Source organism: Prosopis cineraria, unplaced genomic scaffold (genome assembly GCF_029017545.1).
Source record: "Prosopis cineraria cultivar Desert tree isolate PC_DT_omini unplaced genomic scaffold, ASM2901754v1 PC2, whole genome shotgun sequence".
NCBI lineage: Eukaryota > Viridiplantae > Streptophyta > Magnoliopsida > Fabales > Fabaceae > Prosopis > Prosopis cineraria.
In genome coordinates, this window is record NW_026555333.1 from 15799486 (window position 1) to 15814685 (window position 15200).

A 15200-nucleotide genomic window follows, 5' to 3' on the forward strand; every position below is an offset into this window, starting at 1 on the left:
AAGAACACGTCTTGAGTAAAGCCCAATAAAGACCCAAACTACTAATTCTCTGCATAAAATTACTTGTTTCTTACCAAAAACAAAAAACTGTATCCTACCTAACCTGCATTGATCTTAGTAAACACAGGATTTTAACTTTGAATTTGTATTAACGAAAAAAAAATTCTGTAAAAGAGTTAGTTTCGCTTAAACTCAACAATATTTGAATTTAATTAGTCAAATAGCTATATAAAAAATTGCATACTGGTTTTTCATGTAGCTCAGAGTACCCAAGTCTCTCTCCAAATCTATATATCTATTTATTTTAATAAAATATATTAAAAAAAATTTTCCCAGACCTTATACAACAGATAAGATGCACAATAGTTTTATTGTGTAGACCAAAACACATTTTTATTTAACTTAATTCTCCTTTACCATTGTCCTCATCCCCATGCTGCCATCTCCACCCATATGGTTATCGACTTGATTTCATTCTCAATTCCAAAATATACTCTTTATTATTTTTTTCTTTTTTATTTTAAATCCCAAAAAAAAGCCAAAGTAATCCCTTTACAAGCTGTGCACAATTAATTCGGATCCTTTTCTCTTTCTTCTTTTGAATGTCTAAAAATGCACGTAGAGGAAGTGGAAAAATAAAATGAAGAGACGATGTCCTTCCGCCAATGGTTCAATAAAAGAATCATTGGTTTATAACAAGAACTTCGTCTTTTCTTCAACAAGAATCAATCAATCAATCATCATTATCAATATATAAAATGTAAAATTTGTATTAAAATTTACTCATTATAAATAAATAATATAACTCACCTCCACCTCCACGCAATGCTAGGTTGCCGACATCTTTCAGGTTACAGTAAAAGTGTACTTACCAGAACCTCGGGAATAGTGTGTCCTCGTCAGAATCTGGAAAAAATTGTTGAAACATGTTTTCCCACTTCCAGAGAATATAGGAGAGCTGGAGATGAAGCTTGAAGTGGACTCTAGAATTTGGTTCAACCCAAAATCCTACGCTCTACAAAAGTAATGCTTTTACATTGCACAATACACATGGAACATATACCGTTTAAGTTTTATTGCATAATAATAATAATACAAAAGTAATGCTTTTACATTGCATAATATACATGGAACAGATACTGTCTAAGTTTTATTATGCAATTCCAATCTGGCCTAGCACTGTGGCTTGAATGTCCAGGAAAAGAAATACGTGAATCTGCATTTCTTATTTGGACTCGGGAAAGGGCAAAAACGAAAAATCAATTCTTTACTTCTTCAACAGCATAGCACTGCATTGGGCCATTATCCTTGATGCCCTGGTAATGGAATCAGTCATGTAGAAATTCTCCACTGCAGCTCCAAAAGGAGTCTTCAAACTCATTTTACCAGAGACTTTAGGTTTCAGAGAAGCTGGAAAAGTAGCAGGCTCTCTCTCATCCATCTGCACAAGGTTTGGCGCCACAGTTCTGATTCGAGAGCGAACAGCTCCGATTGTATCATAGGGCAATCTCACTCCTGAAACCTCAGACAGAGCTCTAATTATCTTCCAATCATCTCTGGCATCACCAACTGTTGGAACTGCAGGCAATGTTTGTTGAGAACATCCTTCAGTATTTTCATATGTCCCTTCCTTCTCGCTGAAGGCTGCCGCTGGCAAGATGACATTAGCACGATAAACACTGCTATCCCCATGGTGACCTTGATATACAACAAAAGCATCATTTGGGATCTTGTCTAAGTTTATATCATCAGCACCCATCAAATACACAAATTTTGCAGACTCGATGCTGTTTTCGGACTGCGGCACAAGCCCAAGGTCTAGTGCAGCAGCCTGGGCAGCATGGAGAAGCAGTACATTAAGGCCATTCCAGTCAGGTCTGACAACCTTTGCCTTTTCTGCAATGGTATCAACAGCTGCAAAAATTGCATCCTTGTCATTCCTCTGAAAAACCCCAGCTCCCACAATGATGGCAGCGTTTTTAGCATTTGAAATAGTTGAGAAAAATGGATGTCGACCCTCCGCAATTTCAAGTAGCGTTTGGGGGTCGGTACCAAGATGCTGATGATCATAGTTGAATTCAGTAGCAGGCCCAATGTATCCAACCTTAGCTTGGGAAGCTCTCACAGTCTTCTGTATTCTGGCATTAACCATAGCAGCTTCCACCCGTGGCTGCAAATTCGACAATCAGTATGTAAGACAAATCAAGGAGTCTGAATTCTCTTCATCTGAGGCAGGAAAATGGTCTGTTTTAAGCAAATATTTGCTGAAGAGTCTATCTAGGCAGTTAAGAAGTTTTTTTTCCTTGTTTTTCATTGACAATAAAAGGCAATTCTTAATAAATTTTGACCATATAAATTAACAGTCAGCAAAAACATAAAAATAAAGACATACCTGGGTTCCAACCAATAGGAAAACATCTGCTTTCTCAAGACCAGCAATGCTTGTATTCATAAGATACCCTGACCTTAAATCAGCATTGGTATTTACACCTACTCCTTCACACCATACATTATTTGATCCCATTTTGTTCAAGAAATCTTTTAGCGCCATCATAGACTCAGCATCAGAAAGTTTGCCAGCAATTCCAACAATTTCTTCTGCTTTAACTTGGTGGGCAATCTCTGCAACCACAGCAAGGGCATCACGCCAACTTACAGCCTTAAAGCGCCCATCAGGACCACGAACCATAGGGTCATTTAATCTCTGCCTCTTCAAACCATCATAACAAAAGCGAGTCTTGTCTGAAATCCATTCTTCATTTATGTCCTGCAATGGGCAAGTAGAACAGGCCTTTCCCACTTATTGACAGTAGATAAATATAAAATTCACAAGTTTTAGCTCATACTCCATATAATTCCTCCTACAATGTATTTCAGAAGGGGTGTCAAAATATGGAGTCATTTTGCTTATTTAGCCAAATCAGTAATACCACGGGAGAAAAATCCAATATTTCCCATACTTAGCAGATGGAGGCTGGAATTTTTCTTTATTCTATTTTGTAATGAACTGCATAATGTCAAATATGAAGGCTCGAAGTGCTTCATAGATACCAGCATAACATAAGATATGAACTAATCATACACTTTGGCTAAAGAATATACAGTTGGATTGAGGAAGAAAAATACCTCAGAGGTAAGAAATCAAACATTCCAAAGAAGCCACAACCAAGGAAATACGGATAGCTAGACAAAACTTATCAGAATCTAACCTCATTTAAACGAGGTACAATGCGCATAACTTCTGGTCCTCTGCTATCAATTCGAATATTGGATCCAACAGCATCAGTAACATCAATACTCTCTGTTCCCTTCAGCTCCCAATTCCGAGCTTTAAATGCAAAAGGCTTTGAAGTAAGTGCTCCCACAGGACAGATATCTATCACATTTCCAGAAAGTTCACTAGTCATAAGTTTTTCAACATATGTTCCAATCTCTTCTCCACTGCCACGGCCAAGCATGCCAAGATCCTGAACTCCTGCAACCTCTGTTGCAAATCTAACACACCTATGGATAAAAGAGATATTCTGTCAGGCTCACAAATAAAATAAATTTACATGACCAAACAAAGACAGGATTAACTGTGCTTCCCATTGCTGAAGGATGAATGTGATAAACATACCAACGCATCTTTACCACCAAATTTTGAAATCAGAAGCTGTACAAGATATAGATAATCATTCATCACTCTATCCTAAAGAAAACTAGTAAATATTATGTAAGCCAAAAGGACTGAAACAGAATCAGACAGCCTGAAATTTGTTTCCAGTAACTTGCCTGAAGGCTAAAAATTAAAATGCAGTCGGCAAATGTCCCTTAAATTTGGCACTGAAACACACAATATCTAATATCTAATCAGACTTCTCAACCAAGATAGAGGGGGATGAAAAATAAAATAAAATAGATGACAGATTGTTCTTTTAATGATCCAATAAGAAAAATCATAATAAAAGATATTAAAAAGATATTTTAAAACAATGTCCACAATTCCTGAACCATCAGAAATCTTATAATAATAAATCTCTTCCATAAGAGGAAAATAGAAAGTATTACCAATTCAAGGTCTGCCAAAACAACAACAGAAAATACATAGGTTTCAATTTTGCAAGAAGCCTTGAAACCTAGCAATACCAAGAAATCACAAATAATTGAATCAATAAAATACATTAAACATCTAGACCCTATGCAATATAGAGTTCAGACTTCACTTATGTTAAATAAGAGCTTCATTATGATGTAACTCACAATTAATTAGTGAAGTTAAATTACAATATATGCGCTACTTGAATTACATGGAAAGTCTATAAAATTTTGTAATTTGTTATAATCACATCAGATTTGCATAAAAATGTAGGATCTAAACCCAATACTGACCTTGTACATTGAATACACCGAGTCATCACAGTCTTCACCAAAGGACCAAGGTTTTTATCCACCACAGATCTCTTCATTTCAGTGAACCGACCTCGATCAGAACCAAATGCCATTGATTGATCTTGAAGATCACATTCCCCACCCTGATCACAAATTGGACAGTCCAATGGATGATTCATTAAAAGAAATTCCATCACCCCTTCTCGAGCCTTCTTTGCCAGAGGTGTGTCAGTCTTAATTTTCATACCTAGAGCCCAACATCCAATTAGATTATATCATCCAGAAAAATAAAATTAAGAACTGATTAGCAATCAATTAATTAAAGCCAAGTCAAATTTGAATTTAAAATTATATAAACTATCAATATAAACATCACACACACTTTCTCTTTTTTTTTAATTTCTCTAAATTGAAAAAGGAAAAGTAGATGTTATCAAGAAAAAGGAAAAGTGGATCATAACAATAGTTAATGAAGAAAGATAACATCAATTGAGGGAAGATCAGCATATGATCAAAACAAGATGACGTGAGCACGCACAAAGTATTGTGTATTAAATAAATGAACCAGAAAAAACAGACTAATGAATTCTACACACAGAAATGTCAGCTCAACGTTTGACAGGCAAAATTCAAACTCAAAGTTTAGAACAAAGGATTCTTCTTACTTCCATGATATCAATAGCGTTTGCAATGTACAAATAAAGTAGACGAATCAAAGTTACAGAGCAAATACTAGACTCAATGGAATGATTAAAAGAATGTAATACGAATGAATTGCAAAGATATGCAGAACATGCAGATTAATTCTTACAATAAAAGGTGACCGTACAAGTAAAAAGTCAAACATTTCATCGACTTATCTGACTCGAGAAAGGTAACAAAATCAACCCAAAAACAAATAAAACAATGAAACCAACCGAAACCAGACACAATTAAAAATAATAAGGATTGGGAACAAAACTAAGAATTCATAAAAATATAAGGGGGAAACTAACCCGGAAGGGCGGGCATGGCGCAAGAAGCAACAGGCTTAGGAGACTTCTCCACTTCAACAAGACACATACGGCAGTTCCCGGCGATCGATAGCCGACTGTGATAGCAAAAGCGTGGAATGTCAACACCCGCAACCTCACATGCCTGTAGAACAGTCATGCCCTTGGGGATTTTGACTGGATACCCATCAACAAAGACCTCAAGAGCATCCTCTGGATTGGGGAAGTGGATTCTAGCTCCGCCGACCGGAGTTCGCGGCGGAAGATCGGCCGGAGGCTGTTGCGGTTGGGCTTGAGCAGCCGCAGCTTCCGGCTTCCGAAGCTCCGGTTTGGTAACTATGGTTCGAAGTAGCAGGTTCCCTGGATTCTGGGAACCCAGCATCCTTGAGGTGGGTCGCACGACCTTCGATGCTAATGCACCCAATCCCATTTTCTGCGTGCCTCAATCTCCTTCTTTCAATTCTTTACCTCCTCGAATTTTGGATTTTGACGCTTCAAGATCTCTGATCACAGTTTTTCACCCCAAATTCTTTAAGCTGTTTGCGTTTCTGGGATTGAAGACCGAAATTGCAGAGAGACAGAGATTAACAGTACCTCACTAAGCCATTGATGGTTATTCCGGCCCGTACCCGTCTACCCGACCAAGCTTAAAAGAAAAAAAAAAAATTAATAATTTTTGTCCAGAATTTTTCCCCCCTTCGAAGTTGTTAATGATTTTAGTTGAATATGACCCAAAAATACATTGAGGCTTCATAAATAAATAATTTTGCGTATGATTTCAGCACCCTGTAGATTTTTTTCCTTTCGCTCCTTCGAACTTTTCGGAGGACTCATTAACCGACTTACACTTGGTGAACATGAAGTTTACAACTTTGTTTTTTGGACCAACAAGTTTACTAGTTTGTTGAATAATACTTGTAACAACTCAAATTTCAAGATTTGATTTTTATGAAAACCGTAGAAAACCAATCCTAGCCTCTGGATGGGCCGAAGTGTGCCTTTTGTCTGGAACACTGGAACAGTAAGCTCTATATATTTTCCCATCAGTAGTTGCCACGCACAGGCAGACATGCATATTTCTCAACGGTGCCCGTCAGTCTATAGTTAATACATGATATAGTTAATAGGAATAACTATATATTTTTTTTGGATAAAACTAATAGGAATAACCTAAGGCATAACAGATGTTATCACAAAAGAAAGACATTATAGATGTATTAATTAGAAGAAACCCCCATTTTTCTTCTTCCAAATTTATTTAAAAGGAGCTACACGAGAGGGGAAGGAAAAGAGAGCTTCTACCTCCAATATTAGAAACGACAGTTTCATTATAAATGCCACTATTAAAGGATTTTTCCTTGCAATCTTGGTAATTGGTACTAGCATTTTCACTAAAAACCCCGATGATAAACCTTGAAGAACTCACCACTGAGATCAGATTTGCCACTTAAAAGTTCCTAAATATATTAAACGCACTTCAATTCCTCTTTGATTTCGGATAATAGTACAACTACACATCTATTTCGACCATCCTTCCCACTGTAGTTAAGTACTCCATCATTACCATTCCCCTGAAATACACTATCCATCCGTCCCTCCACACATCGTGTCTTCCTTCCAGCTGTTCAATTTTTTTCAACCAACGTTCACAAATGAATTAGGCATTCACGATTAAAATTGAGACAATAAGAAACTACGTTAAATTTATACAACACGTACCGCAATTGACATTTACAGCACAAAGGGGCAAAGGAAAAGACTGACATATCACAAGACCTTCCAGTTTTTCTTATTCCTTCAGTTACAGAAAGTTATGATTGCCCTACAAGTTGTGGTAATGACAGAATTCCTACATAGAATTCACACGCACAAGGATGCTGCCAAAATATTTCACATCCTTGAAAATTTGACTGCCAAATAATCCTATTTGATTCATCCCTAGTCACCAAAATTTCTGGGCAATTCTCCAAAAAAAAAAAAAATCAATCCCTCTTCATGGCTTTGGTGATCACAGCTCTTGTAATTACTATTGCAACATATGCTAATATTGTAACGGTGATACCCCCAAACAGAACAAGACGATCATAAGCCGCATCTTGGACAGTGTACACTTGAATCCCAATTGTGTTCCAATTACTTTCTGTCCAGACTTGGTCCACAACTCCCATGTTGTCAGATGAATTAGAGGGCAAGACATTCCATACTCCTGACTCATATTCTAATCGCGTTGAATACGCTGGGACATACCTGCAAGGATTAAAATAGATGGCAGCTTATGGCAACGTGAGGTTTAAAAGAGAATAACACAATTTTCTAACTTGACATGTAGGATAGATATTACCAGTAGGGGGAATTAAAAATACACAGTAGCAAATATATTGAATACTGCATCACCATCTACTGTCACTGACGATAGGAAGTTGAGTCAGTAAACAGAAAGAAGTAAAATACCTGGTTGTAGAGGTAACACAAACCCCCTTCCCGTCAGTCTCTGCTTTAATGCAAACTTCATCCCTACTTTTGCAATCTTGCTGACAACCGGTGCTACCATTTTCCTTTGAAATAGAGGTTTTGTCAGATAAAAAATTCCAGATAAATCTGGGAACATCGTTAATGTATCCTGGGTATGGCGTAGATGAAGGTTCATCAACGAAAACACCAACATAATGGCTAGGACAGGCTGATGAAGGTGAAATATAGCTCCTCACTAATTCACAAGAAAGGCCAGGATCACAGGTCAATAAGCAACCCATAAGTTCTTCAACAAGTGACGCATTTACATTTATAGCAGTTAAAGCTGAATCTTTCAAATCTTCCTTTTCAATAGCAAGAATGTACAGAGTTCGGGCAACAAGAGAAGCAGCTGCAGCTATAGCTGATGAGTTTACGTTTGCTGCATAAATCAATCAAATGAAAAGGCATGTGACTCAAGGATACGTGGTAAAAAAATCCTGAGAAAGAGGGGAAAAAATGCCAATCTTATAATTCAGCTCACATAAATCATCAAGGTGGCTATGGTAGAACTTGTTGGTAAAGACAGCATCAAAATCTTCCAAGATAAACCCAGAGATTGCAGGATTCTGCTAAAAACGAAAAGGCAATACACAAAAGGAAATTGACTTTAGAATACCAACCACTTGACATAAGTATCTAGCAATATTTACCAGTTCAATAGACGCAAGAGTAAAGTAAAACTAAATAAAATTGGTTCATTAATATAAATTAATGCAAGTCAATATGATTTAAGCCACAAATGAGAGGGCAAAGTGCACTTTCAAACATATAAATGCATATAGGGAACTGAAACCAGCCCTTCATCTATGGCATTCTAGCAATTAATACAAATGCAATATTCTCTAGAGCAAGGCAATTGGCAATGGTTTCATACTTCATTGGCAATCTGGACAATAGAAAACAAGGAAGGTGCTCTGTTATCTAATTTTTTCCTTCCATTGCATCCTCTTATTATGAGCTTCAGGGAATGACACTTTTCTTAATCATTGTCCATTTGTCCTTCTAAACATGTAACAAGGAAAAATTTCATTTACAGAGTACTGGGTTAGACTAGGATCTTAGGCCCTGTTTGGTATGAAGCTATGAATTTCAAAGGATTGGGACTGGGACTGGTAATGGGATTGGAGTTGGTATTGAGGCTTTAAAAGTATGTTTGGTATAAAGTAATATTTAGATAGAATACTTGCCATAATTTTATTTTATAATCCATCAAAAATTATCAAAAGACTATAATGACCCTTATCATTAACCCAAAAAAAATAGTCCCAAACTCGGATATGGTGAGCTTCATCTTGAACTTTTCTCAAACTTGAATCTACCTCAAGGTTACCTTGCCCGTTCCATTCCTCAGACCATAAGCGATACTAAAATCAAATAATATGAATCACCGTGATATGATGACACATTAATAATATGGTCAGTTGGTATACTAGTAACATTGTCCATATAATCCTTTGTTAAAGGATTACTGCCCCCTAATGTTTTAGTGTAGTTGAAATGTTCCCTGTAGCAGTCCAGCATGTAATGTAGAGTACATCTAACAACATTCAGACAAATGCCAACCAACCCAATTTTAACAGGGGCTATCTTCATGCTGAGTGTTTGCTGGTGGAAAGCCAATTTTGTCTGCTTATACCTCGTTTTATATTATTTTTGATATTCTTTTACTATTAGGGGGGATGGGACAACCATGCCTATAGATTAGGAGGTAAAGTTATTGGAACTGCACCACCTCAGGGAGCTGCAACTGAACCTCAGAAGTTCCTTAAAATCAAAGACAAGTGAAAACTAAACACAGGAGTCAATAGCAATAGACATGAAAACAAAGATACTGTTACATAAAGCAACTAGAAAGGGAGATATAAAGGTACAACCAATTTTGCACAATCTAGGACTATAAATGATGGAGAATATAGAAACAAGGCAACTTTTGGAAGGGGAAAAAAAAAATCTTAGAACTTCCAAAGCAATGTTCACAAACTTAGAATCATTAGCATCACTTCATCCTTTTCTTTTGCTTTTACAAATCTAAATTCTAAGACACTGTTTTTTAAGAAAACACCTCCAAAAAATGTCATTCATATAATGGCAGTACTCATTGGTCTGCTCTTCAGTTGTCTTTGGATAATAATGTTCTCATAGGCAAACTAAAAGAGAAAAAAAGTATTAAATACCTTTTTCAAAAATGCCATAAAGGATGATGGAGGTATCCCAGGATTTGAGTCACTTGGAGACGTGATCTTAATGTTCTCAGGCAGCAATGACTCTTGTGCATGCCTCAAGGCAGCCAATGTCTCATTTGTAGCAGAAGATACCTGCATTGATATGCTATTAGTGATCAGTAAAATGTGGTAATATCCTCTATATCAAGCAATGTAGAAAGAAAAATCAGTTACCATCTTGCATAGTTCCGTTACATGCACGATATATCAAATGAAATCATATGATTTGATTGCGTTGCTTGGTTACAGGCACATCATGTGAAGGGAACAGAAGATAACTAAAATTACTTGTGTTGAACAAATGAATCACACAAGAACTCAATCCTGAACTATTCACAGAAGTTCACATCAAGATTCCAGGTTTTACATGAGGAAACAGAGGTGAATTACTGTTTTTATGTTATTCAGCAGAAGCAGTAAGCCACGATTACATATATACTGAGCCAGCATGTATGCTTAGCCAAGTAGGGTAAATCTAGTCAAGTCTAATTAATAAAAAATAAAACTAATAAAGCAACAAACAAGGTAAATAATAATGATAATAAACTTAAGTAAAACATGGTGTTTTGGCTTGGGCTTTTAGACTTCCAAAAGTCCCCCTCAAGCTGGTGAATGATACACCATCTGTCAATGTATTCTTTCTTCCCCTTGCTCTAATGAATACCAAGAAGGACTGAGACAATTGGAGATAGTTCTTCCCCATCAAGTTTGTGGCCTGTGATTAAACTCGATAGGGCTGGTAGGCTGTGGTGTTGCATCATATTAAAGCCATAGGTCTTCGTTTGGCTCAATTAGTTCTAGGTCTTATTTGGAGTGTGTGTTTCTAAGGTTATTGGTCTGAAATGCTTGAACTGGAGAATACGGTCATTGCCCATGGTGTTCTGATGGTCCGATGACTTGGGTAGTGCATAGAGTCTCTCCCTCACAGTTTGTTTCACTCGTTATCTCTCACTGGATCCTGCACACTTGGATACCATGAGGTACAGAGGCGAATTACTCTGTTTTTTATGTTATTTACCAGCAGCAAGCCACAATTACATATATTCTCAACTAGCGTGTATGCTTAACCATGTAGGGAAATCTAGGTTAAAATCTAGTTGATAAAAAAATAACCACTTATAAAGCAATAAACAAGGTAAATAATAATAATAAACTTAAGTGAAACACACCCACGGTGTGTGTTGGTTTGGGCCTTTAAACTTCCAACAACTTGCTCACATTGCATCACAATTCATGTTTTACAAGAAGCAGGGCAGAATTTACAAAAATTGCTATTGCTAACTAACTGGCCATAGAGATTTGAAGTCAAAAATATCAAAAATATGAACTATGAAGAAAGTCAGTTGCATTGTATCCATCTAGAAATTTCAGAATTATTTAGAAGAGGCATGGATGTACGCAAAGTTAATAGAAGTTAATAGATCAGTCAAGACCTCACCCCTGATGTGTGAGCAAAAAAATTATGAACACCTTCACTGAAACCCTTTCCAATGGAACCAATTTCAATAACCTGTTAATGCCACCCAAAAACCAATAGTCAGCTTATTATTTAACATATACATGAAAACAATGATAAAGTCACAGAAATAATGAGAAAAGAACATCATGCTTGTTATTTTACAATTCGGAGATGTGATGGGAGTAGAAGCCCAGACCATGATAGAATTCAATACAGCAAAATTTAATGCCAAAAGGCCCTTATAAGAATTATATTTTATTAATTTATAGGCAGGAATGCAATCACTCTTAACACCAACCTAATAGTCATATACAAGAGCAGAAAAATACCATTTCAATTTGTGAGTTATTAAGCCCATGGACAGCATCTGAATGCATGTCAAGCTCAAGCAAAAATCTTCGACTCCCAAGGTAACCCCATGCCTCACCCGTGAAAACTACAAAGACAAGCTGCATTGGGGTTAAGAAAATATTAGCAATAAAGCATTGAAAAGCATTAATGGTATACATGTAACATAAATGGTCTTATCTTATTGATAATTTATACGTGCTTGAAATGCAACCCATGTTTATTTTGTTGGATGACTCAGATTAACAAGTATACCAGATATACCACTTGCAATCACAAATGGTAGAATACTAGTACTCCCACTTTAGAAGTATTTGTGAGCTATAAAAGCACATCATTATAGTCATCATGGAACAGATTAGGACACAAAGAAAGCATATAATGGCTTCCCAAAATCCAGACTAACACCCAACCAAATGTTTCAACCAAGAACAATCCCAGAAGAAGAATTTAAAACAGAAACAAGGACAAAGGACAACGTTGCAGGTATCTGGATATGGCCTTTATAAAGTTCCGCCACCATTTTTATGCCAGCATAATCAAATACTTTAAAACTTAAAACAGAAGCTAGACAAGGCATAAATAGCCATTTTGAATGCAGTTCAATTTCCCACAGACCCAAATATACAAGGATTTATGTGGTCCAAAGTATTATACTTTATTTGCACGCTCTGCACAAGGCATAACAGCAATAAAATGCTACATTGCAACAGTTTGTTACACTCAAATATTAAAACCGCTCAAAAGAATGATCAATCAAATCTCTCACAAATCTGAACAGAACATTGATATATAGACCTATCTGTTTGTTTCCTAGGAAAATAGAGATTTTTTAGCAAAAGTTTCCAAATTTATTTCCCGACATACAAGGAAAAAAGTTCTAATTGCTGAAAATTTTTGAACTCCCGATCCCTAGCCCACTTATCCTACTCATCTAATGCCAGCCAGTCAATCAGAAAAGCGTAAGATGTGAGAGGGAAAATGAATCACACGTCTTCAGTTGCTGGTGAATGGGCAATATAAGTATGAAAAATTAAGTGCAACCATGGTGACTACATGTCAAGGTCACTATTTTTCAGAAGAGAAATAACAGGAGGTTGATTATAGGGACCTAATTAAAGTTTTTTTTTTTTAAACTATTGGGAACTAATTACAGTATTTTAGACTGCAGGAACCAAATTACAATTAATTGGAAGTATAGAGACCAAAAAGGTAATTTAATATCTGGTAAGATATTAATCATGATCTAAAGCATCAGTGCTGGTGGCATCAGGCTATCAGCAATGGCATGTTGGAGTGGGATGCGAAAAATATACTTTCAACTAATAGTCATTTATTTTCATACATAATTGATTGATACAAAATTTAGAGATTGAGAAAAATATTGCCGTAATAAATTTTCTTTCCCAGAAAACAAACACACCAATATGGAAGGAAGTTTTCCGAAGGAAATCAATGATTATAAAAAAAACAGAACCACAACTGACAAGAAAGATTTACCCTAATAACCCTAATAAATTTCTTACAAGGCAAAGCAAAACTCGCAGCATATAGGGAAATTAGAAGTTCATCAAGCTCAATGACAATGGATCTAATCAAGTAACAGAACAAGGTACAGCAACATAAACTGAAAGGACAGAAACCTGCAGCATCTATATAAATTCACCTGTTTAGTAAGGTCACCAAGACCACTCACATGAGAGAGAGCATCAATTGCTGCCAGCAATGCAATCAAGCCCTGTAAATATTTGATACATCACATTATGCTTTGATTTAGGAAGGATTTAAACATTCATCTATAGTTGCACTTACAGAAATAGGAGACTCTGCCCCTAGGTTCTTGTCCCGAAAAAATGAAGCAGAATCCATTGATGCCATTGTCAATATTATGGCTTAGAATATCAAAAGATGAAATGTTGATTGGTGTGAAGTGATGACCAGACACTGCCTTTCATATGAAACATACAAAAAGTTAAAATTAAGGACAGGGGGGAGTAGAATGGAGGGGATGGGGACATCAAAACATATTCCTTCATAAAGCTTCAAGACATTCTACCCACAGGAAGAGAAATAGCTAATCTCGTTTGCTTTCATGACAACATCTTTTAGTCTATTGTGGATTCTATTTAACTCAACTAACTCTGTTTCCAGTACATAAACTCTACATCCTCATTGCAATTTAAATCTTATAGCAGAACATGTATACATACGAGGGGAAACAAGAAAGAAAGGTAGAAAGAAAAGGATGAGACAAGCATTAGCAACACTGTCAACGGTTTTGCATGTCTGGAAGGACTTTCCTTTAAATATTCCGTTATGTCAGCAATATTAAAATACAAGGTCATTTTATTGCAGATTAGAACTCCAGATGTCATGCTTTGAACACGTAGGTGACCAACTTGAATTGTGTCACTTGTATCAACATCTAGGTTCAATGAGCAAAGAGAGCTTATTGAGTGCACTGCTTACAATGATCTGGTATGAACCATGAGAATAACCCCAAAAGACAAACCCATTGTCATGTTGGGTCAAACTGGGCAAGGAGTTTTTAATCATGTTAGCCTAATTCTAACTAAAATGCTAACCGAAGGCTGAAAGCTGGACCTTGGTCAAAAACATTACAACCCAGACAAACCTATAGGTCAGACAGGAAAACAGTAGTAGGGGATATATTCATCTTTGAATGTCCGCACCTCTATTGAAGTCAATGGGAGTATGAAAACCCCATTGGAATACTAAAAGCTGGATGATTATATTATCAAAAAGAAGCAGGCTCACCAAATCTGGATCCCAACTATAGTATTGTATGCAAATCAGTATTTATCTTTTGTTCTGTAATCCGCATTGGCATGCCCTTTCCTGAATCAAATCCAAGTTCTGCATTTCTAGTTCTAGAAACAAGGAATTGAGCAGATTAGTTCCTTTAACTGGATTATCTAAGAGCCCAAGTAACTCACGAAATCCCAAAAGGAGAATGAAAGTGATTTTCATGTTCAATCCTTGTAAAACATGGTGGCCCTGAAAACCTCAAAGCATTAAAATAACCTTCAATGCCCTTTCCAAGACTCACTGGTCTTTGTCAATCCAGATTTCCTTCAAGAGCTCTACTGACTCTCAGGATGGGTAATTTAAACGCCCCAGTGCATCATTTATCCCCGTTCGTAGCTAATAATCCTGAATATTGGAATGTTATTATCCTAGCGTAAATTTTCTTTAAAATTTAGCCAATCCATCAGGGACTATGTCAAGTGACTTAAGCTCATTTGTGTTCTTCTGCATTTGTTTTTCCTTGTA

General features: G+C 36.5%; 2 protein-coding genes across 3 annotated transcripts; both read right to left on the reverse strand.

Annotated features, from left to right (window-relative positions):
* Positions 1–1014: 1014 nt before the first annotated feature.
* Positions 1015–6012, reverse strand: LOC129303731 (NADH dehydrogenase [ubiquinone] iron-sulfur protein 1, mitochondrial). Its single transcript, XM_054943234.1, has 5 exons — positions 5367–6012; positions 4372–4618; positions 3210–3504; positions 2393–2767; positions 1015–2170 (listed from the first exon to the last, which is right to left on the reverse strand). The coding sequence occupies exons 1-5, from the start codon at positions 5791–5793 to the stop codon at positions 1268–1270; spliced, it is 2247 nt and encodes a 748-aa protein (XP_054799209.1). The 5' UTR covers positions 5794–6012; the 3' UTR covers positions 1015–1267.
* Positions 6013–7040: 1028 nt separating this feature from the next.
* LOC129304122 (nicastrin-like) lies at positions 7041–13806 on the reverse strand. Of its 2 annotated transcripts, none has more exons than XM_054943773.1 (8): positions 13719–13806; positions 13573–13644; positions 11888–12007; positions 11538–11609; positions 10052–10192; positions 8359–8443; positions 7815–8256; positions 7041–7610 (listed from the first exon to the last, which is right to left on the reverse strand). In XM_054943773.1, exons 1-8 carry the CDS (start codon positions 13782–13784, stop codon positions 7346–7348), a joined length of 1263 nt encoding a protein of 420 aa, XP_054799748.1. In that variant the 5' UTR covers positions 13785–13806; the 3' UTR covers positions 7041–7345. The 2 variants fall into 2 exon arrangements, with proteins under 2 accessions (XP_054799748.1, XP_054799749.1); XM_054943774.1 differs by having other exon boundaries at positions 11888–11994; positions 13719–13770.
* Between the last annotated feature and the right edge of the window lie 1394 nt (positions 13807–15200).